Source organism: Haemaphysalis longicornis, unplaced genomic scaffold (assembly GCF_048455015.1).
Source record: "Haemaphysalis longicornis isolate Haplotype H1 unplaced genomic scaffold, Haemaphysalis longicornis Haplotype H1 scaffold_15, whole genome shotgun sequence".
NCBI lineage: Eukaryota > Metazoa > Arthropoda > Arachnida > Ixodida > Ixodidae > Haemaphysalis > Haemaphysalis longicornis.
In genome coordinates this window covers 3,679,895-3,697,277 of record NW_027526257.1, presented here as the reverse complement: position 1 = coordinate 3,697,277, position 17,383 = coordinate 3,679,895, and the positions used below count along the sequence as shown (strand labels likewise).

The 17,383-nt window shown below is 44.3% G+C and overlaps 1 protein-coding gene across 1 annotated transcript in view; it reads right to left on the bottom strand.

Moving 5' to 3' along the window:
- The window catches only part of LOC144165781 (cytochrome P450 2C38-like), a 50,333-nt gene that overhangs the window by 21,910 nt on the left and 11,040 nt on the right, over positions 1–17,383 (bottom strand). The window contains exons 4-7 of the mRNA XM_077695552.1: positions 10,485–10,591; positions 8,109–8,413; positions 5,963–6,078; positions 5,178–5,436 (exon numbers count right to left, since the gene is read on the bottom strand). Coding sequence (XP_077551678.1) covers positions 5,178–5,436; positions 5,963–6,078; positions 8,109–8,413; positions 10,485–10,591 — 787 coding nt within the window. The remainder of the gene's footprint in view (positions 1–5,177; positions 5,437–5,962; positions 6,079–8,108; positions 8,414–10,484; positions 10,592–17,383) is intronic.

The window sequence follows — 17,383 nt, the reverse complement described above, 5'->3', positions numbered from 1 at the left end:
CACATTCTCTAGCGAAGCCCGCTGCTCGAGCTTTGCTAAGTTGCTGTTCGTGCTGCGCCTAGTAGTATTGGAGCAATGCCGACGCAAGTTATTAGGGGTGGGCGGAAGCCGCAAAATAGAGATATTTGCTGCTACTCGGCTGTCATTGCACTGCAAAAAGTATATCGCCGTACGGAGTCTGTTTCCCCGCAAAGTCACTCAAGGTACTAAATCCAATACGGCTAGGGCCACAAGAAGCGCATGGACACATGTACATCAAAACATATGGAAGTTTGCAACGTGTGTTTGCTTTATTTTTATTTCAAGAAATCTATTCTTAATATTGGGCAAGTATTTTCAGCACCAAACTGTGAAAAGCGGCTCCTCGGCAACCTGAGGGCCTCTTTGCCCAAAGCAGCGCTACTGTTTATCCACAAAAATGCCTCAGCTTATCATGGTAACTACAAAAAAAGTTAGCAGTGGCTTAGCTCGGCTATGCCAGGATGTACGTAGCGTGAGCTAAGGTTAGGCGCTATCACGCAGCTCCGCCGCAGCGACAGACTTGGCTGCTGCGCAAAGGAGGCGCACAGATGGGCACGCGCCGGCGCCAGTGCGTCAGCCGCGGCTGTGACGTCACTCCGCCGGAATGCGAAGACAGGCGAGGCGCGTGCGGTGGCGTCGGCGCCGGCACGCCAGCTGTGCGCCGTGTGACTTCGCTGCTCCTCCGGCATGAGCTGCACGACTCTACAGCAGCCATGCGAAACTGCTCAATCTCGGGAAGTGTAGGTCACGCTACAAAAACCAGGGCCTGACTTACCTCATCCGTGCCCTGTGCGAACTGTGCTGCCAAGACGCCCCCCCCCCCCCACTTTCGCGCTTCTATCAATCTCATTTTTATGGCGAAACTCTCTATGGTTAGGATCCAGCATACCGTCTCCGACTACAGCGCGATGGTGACAAGAATAACACGCGAGCGTGGCGCCACATTGCGCCGCCCACTCAAATCCTTGGAATTGTAAAACTGTGAGCCACACCTTAAGCGTAAGGAATAAATCATAGCAAAAAAAAAGGCTTAGCGTTTCCATATTTTGATATAACAGGGGTTATATTGCCCCTATGAGATGTCGTCTCAGAAATGAATGTGTGCTTAGAGGTGAAGACGATTTTATCGGCCTTTTAAAGGGACACTGAAGTGATTTGCAAACATTAAAGGATTACTAGCGCAAATGTTAGTCCGGAGTAAATAGGCCATGTTTCAACCACACTGCGCGCGTTTAGGCGAATTTATTTAGTAGAAAAATCAATTCGAATATGCTGTCCTCCTCCCTGCACCCTCGGCCTTTTTCTGTGGCGTTTTCGTGTGACATAAGGAGGAGATGAGCTGGCAATCGGCTGCGCTACTGCAAGGCTCGCCGACCTTCCGACAGAGTCAGTTGGCCTAGCGTTTAGTCCACCGGCCGCCGACGGATCGTCGCAATTCGTTCGCTCAGTTGAAACTAAGCCACAACACGTTTGTGAATGGAAGAATGTGCCTTTCTTTACTTTGTTAGTTTGTACACTGTATCAAGTTCCGAGTCCGGGTCGCTCCAGACAAGCGCTGCACAAGTGCACATGCGACGATTCGCTGACTGGTACGTTACGAGGAAAGCCTAAGGCCACTTGAAGGCTAGAGAAGAGTCAGCGAAGTCAAGATAGGTACTATGGAAATAAAATCAACTGAAACCTTTACCGTACAGCGCAAAACTAGGGAGCAGGAAACACTTTTTTTCCGGTGGGTGAACAAGCACAGCGGTCAGCTCCACGACCACACATCTGTGAACGCTTTTCCGTCTAAGAAATGCATTGCTAGACGTGAGATATTGTGGAAGTTTGGGGGACACTTACTGCACGAGTGCAATACAACAAACAGTCACCTAGGGCAGTTGAAATGCTAAAACTAAATAAAAATGTAACCTGGTTGTACATTATATACCTTGTATTTCCAGCGCACAGGGCTGGGACGTGGCCGTGTCTTTTATTTTGGAAGTCCCAAGTTCGAATCCCCGAAAGTACATTTATTTTTTTTGTAAGTTGATTTTTTTGTTCTCGGCCGATGTTTCCTATGCTGAGTTCACCATTTTAGGCCGTAACGTTCCCTGCTCCAGGACGAGTTCGCAGAACGCGCACACACTGGCACTGACGCGCTAGCGAGTTCCATTGGCGTGCTGTTGCCACAAGCACCGACTACTTGCGCGCAGTGAGCACCGGCCAGAATCAGCAGACCCTTGCCCTGGTGCGAACGCGCTTTTTACGATAGAGGCATGAGTGAGGCAAGCTCCGAATATGCGGGAAAAGCGCATGGCATTTGAGCATCTGCGGTGACGCGGAGTGGGTTCATCCTCTCCGTAGGCCACGGCCAGGGATTGCTACGATTCCAAGCCGTCCTGGGAGACTTATCTTAGGCAGTTTACAGTGGACAACATGGCAGAAGCACGGTACGACGATTACTGAGATATCAAGAAAGCCCATCCAACGAAGCCGTCGGATGTCAAGCATGTTTTTTTACAGAACCGAAACCGAAACTCGTTTGCATGCTAACCTCGAACATAGTCCAATAACGGTGCATCTCCTCCCGTCGTCCCAGGCTTTAGTTGGTGCGGCCGCCACAGACCGCGCATGTTAGTTTTTATTCTTTCCCACATCATAAAATAATTACCGACTAATCAACCAGATAAACGATGAAAAGTGGGGTACATTGAACCATTCTACACAGTGCAATGGAAACCGGGAGCTTGACAAATTCACTTCAGTGTCCCTTTAATGTAAGCTTCCTTTTGCAGTGGAGCACATCCGTCTACGGAGCAGGTACGATTATAAGAACGGCTATAACTCCTCCTTCATTGAAACTATCCCAAAATCAATTATAGGTAATTGTCGCTAAGCTGCTCCAACTATACGCGAAATTTGATTTTCGGTTAAACATTCCATACTTCATGGTGAAGTTGTAAATATTGGGGAATTCGTGTCTGCCGTCAGTGCACGGGCTTCTACCGGAGGGAAGCGAAAGCCCATGTTTTTTTCCGATGGAATAAAGCTGGAGTGTGTTCAAGTTTCACTCAGGTTAAATAATTAAGAAGTATGCTCGATCGCAAATTTCCAACAAACATCTATTGTTTCGAGCACTGCTGTGACTGCGCCCCGGTAAAAGCATGTTGTCTCGACACCACTTTTTTGGTGATCGTTCTTCACTAAGCGGAAGAACACTACAACATTTTTAAAGCGAAAACTTTCGTAGTGGGACCGCTGGCGTCATGTCAAAACCTGAGCTTCTGTTTCGTTAGAACGGTCAGTTTAAAAGCGGCTGGATACATGCATGAAATTTTAACGAAGACCCGTTGGGTGACCGAAATTCTCTTATAAACAAAGAGATATTAGGGCCTTTATATTTTAAACCAAAAATTTCTGCTGGAAAAATTTCTTATCAACAATTCATTTCCCTTTATAGGTGAAACCGACTTTCAAGGCATCGGTGTAGGCTTTGTGTTCGTTAGCCGGCTTCCCTACACTGCCCGTTCTGCAGAGAAGCATAGCCATCATGGAAAGGAGTAGGATTACAGAAAACGGCTCTAGCTCTCCTGTTAAGAAAAGTATCGCGATACAAATTACACGACAATTAAACACAAAGAGGACTCTACAAGCGTGAAACCAATCTTCTATTGCGTTGAAACGGTCAGTTTAAAAGCGGCTGCATAAGACAACACATGCATAAGACAATCTGGATAAGATAGTACATGGAAGTACAATCGTATATATCTCGCAGATCTCGTATCAGTATACATTTAGATTGTGTGTAAATTCTTTTTTTAGTGGCAAAAAAGCGTCGCTTTCGCACTTATCGGACATCTCTTTAGGAAGGAATGGCCGATTTTATTATACTTAACTTTTTGCGATTAATTCTTTTCGTTTTTGAGTAGGATGTATAATGGTAAACCAGAATTCTGCTTGACAGTTCAATCACGTGAACTATGTATTTCTGTGCTGAAGCCTGCCACGGGGGCCGCCAATCAAATCGCCTGCCGGAATTAGGTTCTCATGCGTACAGGTTACAGATATCCGTGGTCCCCTGAAAAAAGCGTTCGATATAAACGGAGACAAATGCCTATCTCCCATCTCAGGTAAATGCGCGATGAAAAAGTTTTGACTTATCCGATATTTCCAGATGACCGAGTTCGAGTTAACAAGCAATTACTGTGTAATATTTTTGTAATCATGAATTGATTTGGTGGTGCATAAAGGTGTCTCGGCTGTGGTCTGGGGTAGCGCAATGCTTTTTCTCACACACATGGGCAAAGGTCTACTGCGAATAGATTAGCTAGGATTAGATTTCTCAGGATGTCTTCCGGGGAACGAAGTCCATAACGTCCGTCTCTGCTCAAAAAAGGATTTATCCTCTTTGTCTCTCTTAAAATGAAGCCAACCCATGCTTAAAAATAATGTTAGACCTAGGAAATGCAAGCTGTCTTTCCGAAGTAGCCAGAGAATTCTACGATTTTTTTTTGCATATTCCTGCACAAAGTAGCAATATTAGAAAAGAAACCATTCTGTTCTCAAAAACCATATCAACTCAATTTTCTACGCTTTTTTCTGACTTCCCCTAAGCTTACTTTTCGGGCCAATAGCTTGACGACAAGGCGCATATTTAGCATAAGATTTGTTCTTTTTTAAGAATTTTGTTGAAGCTTAAGTGTTGGAATGCATAACACTTCAGTTAGTTTTGTGAGTACGGTTTCCCTAAGCCTCCGTAGGCGGTTTCTCGGAAGGCCAATTGCACCTTCGCAGCTTTTTTTTTGGTGTGACATTGTGCGTCGATGTTTCACCGTATAAGCTCGGCAATTAGAGATTTTTTCGACACAGACGTTTTTTCCTCAGTTTAAAGTGCGCCGCCGTAGTCTCTTCTTTTGATATATTGAAGATAGAGCCAGGTGGACAGAGGAGGAACGAGGAGGCGGAGGTGCGGGGCAGTAGGTCCAGGTCGTAGCCCCTTTTCGTCGGCGCCCTGAGTGACCGCCCTGGTCTCCCACGCCCACGACCGGCACTAACGAAAACCAACGTAATGCAAGAAGGCTTTGCAAAAGCAGCCCTTGGTGTCCCAAGGGCTGGTCTGGCACTAATAATAAAGCCGTTGGTTGCAGGTACGGTAGCATTTGAGGCACACTCACTCTCTTGGAAATCCGAGTGGTATCTGCGTATGCCATCTTTCCATCTCCCACAAGCAGGCAAGTGTGTATGGCATTCGCTTTCGGTCGTCCCATGTAGGCGCTCGATGTGGCCCAACAATGTTGTCAATTTCCTGCTGAACTTTAGCTTGTACGGTGCGCTCGTTTATTGCGAAGTTTACGAAATGGCCGGTCATCGACGTAATGAGATTAAACGTTCCAGCAATGAAGAAGGTCTTCACATTCCCCACAAGGTAGCGGTCTGTGCCGTGAAAGATGGCGAAAACAAAATAGGTAAATAATTTTATTAGGTCCTCTTTACGTACCATTACCGGCTGAAGTGGCCTGGCTATACAAAATATATAGAGTAAAATATCGTCGTTCAATGCCACACTTCTTAAAAAGTTATTTATTCTTTATTAAAACACAACAATGTCCAATAAAACAATTTACTTTTAATGGCATGTGTTTTATTTTGTACGCTCTAAACATCCTGCAGCACGAATATTACGATGACAAAATTATGAGAGGTCAGAAGCCTTTGGAAATACCGACAATTTACAGAGGGCACAACAGTCTTATTTCCCTTTAACTACTGCTCGTGACGAGAACCATGATATTCATTGCCTCATTTATTAACAATACTATCATAAACATAATTTCCGGGATCGCTTGCTCTCACCATGATTATTTCAAAATTCTCAAACGGAATGACTGTAAAATGAAATGTGGTGGTGGTTCTAATTGCCTAGTTATTCTGATTTGTTCGGAAAATCGAAGTGGCTTACACTGAAAAGGTGCACCCGGTGACCGGTTCGCCTCTTCAATTTTCTTCATGTATTTTTCCACAAAGGGTTCCCGCGATGTAGCGTCCGTGGTTGTCGAATAATTTTCAATAAGCTTGCTTTTGAAACAAAAAAAAATGTAAAAAATAACGCACTTACATGCAGCACAATCACCCAGTAAACAACGTCATGTGTATGTCCTATATTGCATTTCTGTTTTCTCGACTGTAAAAAAAGGCCGGCGTATCCGTTTAAGCTGAAAATAACATGGTCAGACGAACATGCCGCTAAGACTCCTAACGTCTATCATCCTCCCTATTTTGCGTGCTCTCTGTACTGAACCTTTCCCCTCCTTCCCACCAGCCTCCCACTTCCGATCGGCTACCCATTTTCGCCTCCCCTCTCATCTCCGCCATCCTCCTCTCGTGCAACTCCACTGTTCCTTTCTGTCCTCGTTGCCACCTTCCTTTCGCTATCCTATTTTTTTGGTACCGTGCCTTTTATCACTCCTTCATTTTCTGGTTCATCTTTGTGCGCCAAAAGAGGAAAAATGGTTAAGTATCCGAAGTTCCACTGCTTTACGCCGCAATCGGATACAACGCCAAGCAAGCCAATAATTTGGAAAGGGAGCGCAGCAGGTCCGATCTGCTACTACTACCTTTGGACGGTCCCTTCTACGAGATGGCGTGAATTTGGAATGGCCTCTTGGCAAGCCTGATGTTAGCAGTTAGGGTATTCCTCATAAGAGGAGTCTGGCGTCGAACCCAGAATCTGAATATTCTGATAATGTTTTCGGAAGTCGGGGTGATATTTCCTCAGATAAGGTACAAATGTTACTTCGAAGTCATTGATGTTTGCCTGCAAAACGTTTAAGTATAGAAATCTAGGGTTTCAGCCTAAAAGACCCGGTCCACCTCCTCGATTGCCATACACCTCTGAAATACCCTCAAAAGTGTTTCTAGAGATACTCTCACCGCCATCGTGTGAAGACGCCTTCAACACCAGTTATTGATTCCTTTGATTATGATGTCTTTCGCCTGAGGCGGTTTGCGAGTACAGTTTGGTTAGAGGTGGAGCGCTGTGAGCTGACGCTGATTAGAAAGTTACATGAAGAGACTGTGGTTTGATCAGAAGCTTCGAGTGGAGGCAAGTCTTAAGTAACAAGATTAGAACTGCTTAATTTTCGTAAGAAGGTTCAATAAAGCCCAACTGATTATTGATGTGTACTTCCTTTGGGATACTACGTTTACTTGAATGGTCACTGCCAGAAACAGCCCCTCCACCAAACAGCTTAAATAGTCTAAGTTAACATAAACGTTGTTAGTTATAACTGTTCCAGCCACCGCAGGCGGTGCACGGTGTTTATTTCAGTATTTATCAATGACACATTGACTTAGCGTCCGAACATACTATAGAAAGTGTGTTTTCTTTAGCGCCCCTGTTAAATTTAGACACGACAACAATATTGCCGCACTTGCATCGTTGGTTATAGCAGTTGGGAGTTACCACGAAAATGAGAAGCCGTGCGTACTGCACACAAGATCAAAACTTCAAGCTTTCTTTCCGTCACCGTAAGTGATCGTAGTTTTTTCTCGTTTAATAAGGGGCGCGGCATGAATTAGTGGAGGGCAAGCAGTCAAGTCCATATTGAACTTGCCAGAGTTGAAATAATAATGCGACGGTTGAAATCAGGCTCATGTGATTGGAAACAAATGTGAAGCGTTAAATGGCAGCGGACGGCGAAAAAATAGGGATAGGTGATGTGTTTAACTGCAGTGCCGGCGTAGGTAGTACTCAAAGTGAGTATGGATACTTCGGATTTTAACAAAATTTCATCAAAGTCGTTTGTGCACAAATATGGGACCTGCACCTTCTTTCTCCGTATTTTAATGGGTGGAAGTGGTACATTTTATTTACTTGAACCCGGAGCTTTAAGGACACATTCTATTATGTTTCTGCCGCCTCCAGGTATACTGCCCATGGGCTTGTCCCTCCCCGTCCTGATATTTCCAGAAGATTTCAGTCCCGTAACGGCCATTTTGAAATTAGTTGTATGTTGTTTGATTTTATTCCACTGAACGGGTGAGCGTGGATTACATAATTTCTGGTGAAAGACATGCACAAGAGATAGAATAACTAGGCAACGTACATGACCATTTTTTCCACTTTGCACATCACACCGTGAAGCCTCCACTGCCTTGTGCCTGGGACATATTCAAGAAGGCGAAGTAGTGGCCATGGCAAGAAGACGAATGGCGCTCCTTCTCTGAAAACCGTGCGTGCTTTTTCAAGCAATTTAGTAAGCGCGTGCCGTACATCCTTTTCCACTTGTCCTCCGGAGCCATAGAAAAACCAGGCAACATTATTTACAACGACCGGCCATAACAACTTTTGGGTATAAACAGGTCGACCATTTGTATTTTGTATATGTTGCACCAGGCTCCCAATTTCCACCTGGCACAAAAATAAAAAAAAACAGAAAGAAATGAACATCTTTGGCGAATTTTAAAATCAGTGGAAGCGAAATCTTCTGTGAAAGATATGCGCAGCTTACTCTTCTGCTAATACGTTATGTCGCACAACGTATAAGGTACCGCCTAAAGAAGTTGGTGTGTTTGCTTAATCTACACATGACGGCGTCATTTTCCCGTCAAACAAATACGGACCCGTCACTTGGCCACTGTGCATGTTCAAAATGGCTAGAGGATTTCAAAGGCGAAATATTTTAAATCGAAGATTGCTACATCTACCAGATAACGGTTCTTTCGCGGCGTGCGGGACAATAAACTCCCAACGAGGTGGGGGCGGCGTAGGTGGGCGGAGGAGGCTTTCACTCACGGAGCACACTGTCGGATGTCCTCATCGCCCACGTTCAGGTTAACGGTATCCTCAGGTATCCTGCTGGAGACGGATCGACTGAAGGTCGTCTAGTCGTTGGCACGTTTTCCTTACATCCGAAACGGTAGTTGTGTTTTGAAGGGCCAGGGAAGTAAAGGCAAACTGAACAATCCCTTTCAAGATGTGGCGCACGCGATCAACCGCCTCATGTCTTTTTTTACCTTTCGGCACAGGGCCCCAACACCTTCAATGTACGGCATGTACTCCTCACAAGGATGTTTGACTCGCCCATCCAGCTTCTTTTTCGCGATGTCGGAGCGAGCAGCGGACGAGCGAAAAATTTGGTGCAGCTGCGTGGTGAAGTCGGAACAGTCATTATTACGGTGCCCATTGTTCAGGAACCACGTCTTAACTACTTCGTTCAGGGAACATGACAAGTTTTGAAGATTCGCGTGGTCGTCCCGTCTGTTAAAGACGCTGATGCGTGCGTAGGTATTAAGCCACTCCTCAAGGTCCTCACCACGAAGGCCACCGAGAGTCGGTTGATCCCGCTGGCGGCTAGCGACGAAGTACGGTGGGAAGGCGGCTTAGCCCGCACCGCCGGTTTTGCGGCCGGTTCCCCTGGCAGGTTCCGCTGTCACAAGCATGGCGTCTCGCGGTATGCGATTATCCGAACTGAGCTCCAGGGTGCACTCAGAGATGGAGGACAAGGGATCAAGACGCACGCTCCACCACTTGAGACACGACTTTTGGCGTAGCCGTTTTTTCGAACACTCGGGCCAAGGAAAGCACCAAGCGGTGATGATGATTATTTACAGGTGATGATAGCGCCGAGCTAATCGGGGTCAGCACTGATGATAGTGGATGATTATGGAGAAGCGCCGTTAACATAACCCAAATTACTGGGAGCGTAGTCACAGGATCTCAGAATAATAAGGAGGTAACACTAAAACACAAAGAGGGTAAAAGTTATGTCGTTGTGTCGTTGGATTACTGGCCTGAATAGTGTTATAGAACTCAGGACAAGTGTCTGCCTTCAGTTGTAGAAATAGACTGCTTTTAAGAGAAACTTGTTTCTGAACACTTGTCGGGATCGGAGCTGTTTCATTCGCGTGAAGAATTGATAAGAACACACCATAATATGAGCTATATGGGTACGAAATGGGATAAATATTCGCTCGTGTCTGTAGATGTAAATGTCGGGATAAACCATTTTATTCCTTTCTAGGTGACTTTGTATAGTGGTTTCTAGTTCTAATGCAATGTTTCTTGGACTGTGGTCTACAATTGACAGCTTTCCTCAACTGTTGCAAAAAATTATAAAAGAAGCGAATAGGCTTCATCAATTCAATATAATTAAAAAAAAAACATCATTCCAACGAAGCCCACGGTATCAACTTCTGAATTAAGGCGTCTGGAGAGGCCTGGTCGCGAAATTGGCATGAAACTATTTTTTGGCATTTAGGCATTTCTTATAATGGGCGACTGCTCTGCTCAGAAAACGTCAGAAGACGCAGCTGTTAGCTTTTAAGCCATGAGCATAAGGGTGGCATTCATAAGAAGTATTATACTGTAAAGTATTGATACATTCTTGAGACCTTCCTGGCAATTCAACACTTCGTCATCCGATACTCACATCAAAGAAACTACCGTTATATAAAGTCAGTGTGCTTTGAGAGCCCCTTACCGTCATTTGGTTCTCCATTGGTGACTTTGCAAATCCGAGATCACGAAGAGTACTCATACAAAAGCGCTTGTTTGCTTTCCACACATCACCATTTTGCCATCCCAACCCTGAGAAAATAAAGATGGAATTCAGACATAATAATTGTGTTGTGGTTGAAGAAACACTGGCTTGAAAAATTCAAAATCGCGAAGCAGTTTCTAAGTAGTGTATTAACGTAGATGCGTTTTACCCTAAACTTCAGATGCGCTTAGTAAATTATTCTCTAAATATGCGTCTTCTAATACAGTGCCATCAGACGTTTAAATTATACATGGATAATAAAGCGTGGCTTGGACGTTGAGTAAAAATTCCTTTCTCCGCCTCTCAATCTAGCTCAGTTCCAAGAAGTGAAACAGAAATGGTAGCAGCCTAATATATTTTTACTATGTGTGCTTCAATGGCGCTTTCTCCTTAGTGACATTTCGGTTACCCACCAATGAGGCATCCATAATCACCGTTCTGTCATGTAATCCACAGGAGTATAATTGAGTGCTATACTGTCAGTTATAGCGCGAGCAAACCAACTGGTAACCATGAAGCAGTCAAGTGTGAATTGTCGTTGCCAACCCGAGATATACCGAAAGAAATGAAGATCTCCTTTGTTATACCAATCTATAAGAACGAAAAAAAAAGTGACTGCAATTAAAGACCGATTTCCAGACTTGCAACACTTGCACACATTATGAAAATGCACGTACCACTCCTGCTACTTTCATTCTGCGATCCTCTTTCACTAAATAATAGCGCTCAATATCGGCTTTGAACACGATGATAATACAACTTCCTTATTAGCAGATGTATTCGCTTGCATCAGCTTTCGATATAAATTAACCGAGTGGGTCTTGCTTTAAGGTTAGATATAACAAAGGCCTTTGAAACCATTTTCCACAATATTATGCTTAAGCAGTTGCAATATCAAATCTTTGGGGCATGTTTCAAAATGTTTTCTAGCTACTTTACTAACAGATTTCACTGTTTCTCTGTTGTTAGCCAAAAGAGAATTTAGTGCCTCAGGGTAATACTTTGGGACTATGGCTTTTCAACATTTTTATTACAGACTTTGGTCTTCTACCAGTAGATACAAACATTTCCCACTCTGCTAACCACACAGCGATTGCTAGATTTGTTACCAATGCTATACAGATATTCAGAGCCTGCAAGGCGATATTCTTACATTAATTTATTGGTTTTTGGAAAATTATATTTGTTTAATGAAGCTTATCTGTCCTAGAAATACACACCAAGTACAAAAACAAGTACAAGGTTTCTTGCATTCTTCAGACTCTCCCACGTATCGTTGCCCACCTTGGCCATTGAAACAACCATAAAGTAATGAGGTATGTGTTTTGATCAGTGTCTAACATGGAAAAGCCACGCTAAACATTCGTGTACAGCCTCCCAAATTTTCAATAATAATGCGGGAGCGACGAGCGATTGGCGTGTCCGCGCATTATCACGGTGTTCGCCGGCAAAATTGGCGAGGGTACGCGCACTATCTGTTGTGGAAGCGTCGTCTACTCCGCTGTTCTTCTCAGGGCAACACACCCCCTGTTTTTCTTATCTTTATCTTGCAAGGCCGTTTCGCTGCCGCCAATGGTAGCTAAGCAGCGTGCGGCACAAAGTCATTCAGATGCAGTGGCAGGGGGTGTGCAACTCTCAAGGAAACGGCGTAGCAGACGACACTCATACAGAAGAGGGCCCTATTTCGCTGGTGAAGACCGTGATAAGGCGCTGACATGCCGGTCGGTCGTCGCCCCGCTATATTATTAAAAATTTGGGAGGCTGCACAAGCTAATTTCTATGGCTGCAATCATGGATCATCTCTGTGGTAGAGCGCAGTTCAAAGTTAGGCTTACAGTGCATTAGACGCTAGCTGAATCTGTACTGAGGTATGGGATCACATTATGCGGCACTTGCTCGGAAAAAAAAAACATTATATTGATCTACTAATTCGCAAAATAGGCAAGATCATAACCTACGGTACAACGTTACATAGCCCTGGTACAAATTGAAAATACCATGCCCTGGGCATGCTACCGCTGAAAGAACTGTGTCAATGTGTTTGGCTAAAGAATCAATATACCAATAAAGAATTTATATAACGGTAAAAAAAGTGTGAGCTGCGAAAAAGCGAGGGGTATGAGAAACACGAAAGTATCTAAATCATGGAAAAAGAATACGGATCTACGATTTTTGGGAAATATTCAATGAATTAACTGAATAATTGGGTACGACTAACGCAAAGCGGAAACTGGCGAAAGAAATGTGAAATTGAGTGCAGGTTACCAAACACTGAGGTGATAATGGCACGTGAGATATGGAAATTCGTTCATCGGAATTGTGCTCAACTTGTTTACACTCATGGTTGTTTATGTCTGCGTAATTTTGAAGTCTCGTTGAATGATGCTCTTGAAAGGGAGCATTGCATTATTACGTGTTACTGTAACATACAAGTTTTTCAATTACAGTACAAAATAGAAAAAAAAGATAATGGATGTTCGAGAGCAAGAAGACACTCCTTTTGTGTGTGTTTTTTTTTGTTTTCTTTTATGCTCCTGGAACTGTTAGGTTATGTACGTAAAAAATAGTCCTTTGCTACTTTGCATAGAACGTAACCAAAATGTTTTGCTTAGCCAACTGCCTGGACTTTTTAGAAGCCCCGCATGCCTAGATTGACCATAAAATAATAATTCACAGGACACTTGCATAAGTAAATAAAAAAGAAACCTATGGGATCACGTTAGCAGGGTGACAAGCGGACTGGGAACGGTAAAGGTAGGGTAAGGGTAGTGAACTGACAAAAACTAAGACCGAAGTTGGGGTAGAAAGAAAAGAATAGAGAAATGAGAGAGGAAAAAGAGAATGGCGAAAGTTGCAGGTGGAAGAAACACGCACGGAGAGTGGAACATGTGTTGCCAGTGAAGATAAGGAAGAATGTCAATATGAAATGAAATGTTGCACAGAAGGACTGAGGAAGGCAGAGCAAGAACAGGCGATGAAGACGGGAATGGGAGGGCAAAACTGGAATCAAGATCGGGTAGGAATGTTGGCAGCTAGTTTACAAAGTCGGTCCGAAAACTATGAGGGGAGTGGAAGCGTAAAGCGAATATCGTATAAGGGGGAGTAGTGGAATCCGGTTAATAGTAACGCTACCAAGACGAGCAGCAGTCCACAAAAAAAAAACGAATTACAATAGCGAGACAATTGGGATAAGAGAGAGGGAAATAGGGTGGGCGGAAGTATGTACACAGGGGGGAAATAAGGAAAGTACTACAGGGGTATAATTGAGAGGATGAAGTAAGATTTACCCTTTTTCTAATTATGACGACAGACGCAGGTAGCGTCTGTGAGAGGGTTATTGGGAGCAGGGGCAGCGGAAATTAAGGCGCACACAAAAGTAAAAAAAACAGGAACTGGTAAGAGGCGAGTGATTGCTCGAAATTAAAAATGAAACGTTTCAGGAGAGTATAGTTGACGAGCTGAATATTTCGAAAGGGAATATTAGTGGGTTCATTGCACCGAACTAGATACCAGGGGCGAACAGTAATATATGAACGTTGTCACAAAGAAAGAAAGAGGAATAGAGATTCGGAGTGAAAAAGAAGGGGGGGGAAGTTTGCATTAGGGAAGGGGTGTTCTAGGGATAAGAAGCAGAGCGCAGGCGAATATGTAGAGTGAAACATGAAGGAACAGAAGGTGAAAGCCATTGTGTTGCTACAAGGGAAAAGTTACGTGGTATACGCCTCGAGCTTCGCGATCGCTGCGCCGCGTGCCGCCGCTTCTCCGCGCCGTTGACTGGATGGGCGCTGCGTGGCTGATAGGGGCTCGTGGAGTGTTTTAATTCTTTTTCGCTCCTTTTTGCCTTTCCGCGCCCTACAAAAACTTGTTATGGTGCCGTCTATGAGCAGAGTACGTTTAGGTCACTTAAAAAGCAGCTGCGTCTTCGTAGAGCACGCGATCGCCTGCAAGAGCTACCCGGGGACGCGGTTCTGCGTGCATCTTCACCGCTCTTCCGGGCATCGGCGACGGCAGCAGCATATCATCCCTGTTACCTCCAAATACGTCAGTCACAAATGAATTCTACTGTCGCCTCGTTCAGACCTGATACTGGCACAGTGAGAGGTTGGCTTCATTTTGCAGCGTGGACAACGAATGCGGCTTCGTTTCGAATATATACGTCGCAGAAAAATGTGTTTCGGGGATGTGATTAGCCACTCCAGGACAATAACTTACGCCTTTTATAAGAATATAAACCATGCGAAAATGTTAAGTATATTCGTTAAATATGTGCCCACACACGCCTTATAGCAAGAACCAAGGCAATCTAATATGAAACCACGGAAAAATACATGCTGTGCAAGTGCGGAAGAAACATAAAAGCTCTAACGGAAATGAAAAGAAATACATTGCAGCTTGTGACATGCTCAAGACGTTCGTCGAAACTTAAGCCAGGTAGGGTTCACCAGACCAACGTACTATATGCGAAATGCACTGCTATTTCGCGAGACATAGGTGGGGGGCAGAGGAGGGGGACGCTGTGTACAAATACAGAGCGGAATCAAGCAATGAACGTTTTAGTAATCATACACACAAATCTCGCGTTCACTGTCGTTTTGTTTTTCGACTTCAACGAACAGCTGATCGTTCGGAGGACGCATTTCTGGAAGTATACAGGGTAGGCAGTTCACAAGTGATGAAAGGTGCCGTTAGAAGAGTGTGGTATTAAATAAGGCCCTCTGATTCAGTTTGTGCTTTATTGTTCAGGCTCCCTGTGACATGTGACGATATTTCGAAGAAGAGTTTAGTCGCGGATGCCGATTATATTCTAAGCCCATCTGCGCGCTGCTTGCATGCAGAGGATATATGTAGCGGATGAATGTTTGCCGGCGCTCACCTCACGACAAGACGACTCTTTGTCGTGTGCTGATCCCCGAGTATATTTCTGCATTATCCATCGTACTTACGTTGAATATTGCCGAAATTAACACACACTGGCTTGTAAATGGTGGTGATCAATATCTGACGTATATTATTGGCAAAACTAACTGGCGTGCTGTCAGGTATGAGTGTTCCGCTGAATATGCAAGTGCACGAAACTGATTTACATCGTAGTGTATACCCGTAGCATGAACATCTGAGGAACCGGAGGTCACGGAGACATTGCTAGTAAATTAAGGGTAGTGTAACTACAATCAGGGTCATGCATACGCCGCTTCCGCGACGCTGGCCTGTGATAAACACCAGACCGAATATACCACACTAAGATCGCGTCAGAAACATGTACACTCGCGTAAACACACCCCATTTGCGAACAGAGTGACTGCTCCGCATAACCATGGATTTCCAACGCCCGCAAACGCTAAATCTCAGTCGTGAACATGCCGCAAAAGCAGCGGCGACAGTGGGGAGCGGGACGGAGACTCCCGCGCCTGCTTTCGAAACGGGCCTCTAGGGGGATTTCAGTGGCACCCCTACAGGCCGCGCTCGAGGCGTATGCGCATCAGAAACATCGTCTTTATAAACTCTTTTTACTGAACCACAGAGACCCGGACTCGCCGCGGTGGCTCAGTGGCGCTGCTGAGCACGAGGAAGCGGGTTCGATTCCCGGCCGCGGCGGCCGCTTTTCTGATGGAAGAGAAAAATAAAAACGCCCTTGCGTACGAGATTTCGACGCACGTTAAAGATCCTCAGACGATCAAAATTAATCCGGAGCCCTTTACTACGGCGGCCTCATCACCTGCCTCGCGTCGGCATGTTAAACCCTACAATCAATCAATCAATCAATCAATCAATCAATCAATCAATCAATCAATCAATCAATCAATCAATCAATCAATCAATCAATCAATCAATCAATCAATCAACAGAGACAAGGGGTTTATTATTTGAGCGTTCTATTCCTCTTTATAGTCCGTACACAAGCAGTGCGCAGTAGTGCCTCATAAAACCCCTCCGTGCTTTCCAGTTTATCGTTCACGTTCACTCGATCGTGCCTTAGATTGCTCAAAGTCACGCCTCGCTATTCCATTTTTACGAAAGAAGAATGCGCAGTAGCCTCTTTCTGGAAGCAGATGATACAGTAGAGAAGCAGTTCTTTAAACGGGGTTCTCTGCCCAGTTCGTGAGTGCCCCGATACATATATATATATATATATATATATATATATATATATATATATATATATATATATATATATATATATATATATATATATATATATATATATATATATATATATATATATATATATATATATATATATATATATATATATATATATATATATATATATATATATATATATTTATATATACATATATATATATATATGTAAAAAAGAGAGAGAGAGAGAGTCAAGAAAACCTAGCAAAGCCAAGGGGAGGATGTGGTAGGCCATTGAAATCGATAGAGAATTTGGAAAGTAAGAAAGAAAGTGGAACCGGTATTCTGGAGGTCGTGGGTTTTCGATCCCACTTGGCGGGCATTTTTTCTCCACTTTCTTTCTTTCTTTCCAAATTCTTTATCTGTTTCAATGGCCTACCACATCCTCCTCATTGCTTTCCGAGGTTTTCTTGACTGCCAACTCTTATTTTCTGTATTATTTTAAACGAGCCCCTCATTTCCTATTCTCATTCGCTACATGCATAGCGAGGGCCTCGGTTCTGGCAGTCTTGGTAATATAGGGAGCCTAAGAGGGTTCAACGCTGGTCGACCACACTTGACATGTCGTAGACGCTCGAGTCACGGCCCGGGGGTTAAAAAGAAGGTCCCCTTCACCCCGAGTAGTCCTACAGTGGCGCTGGCTACCACCCCCAAGCGCAGGAAACAAAAACACGTGAACATAAATACCCCAGAAAGTG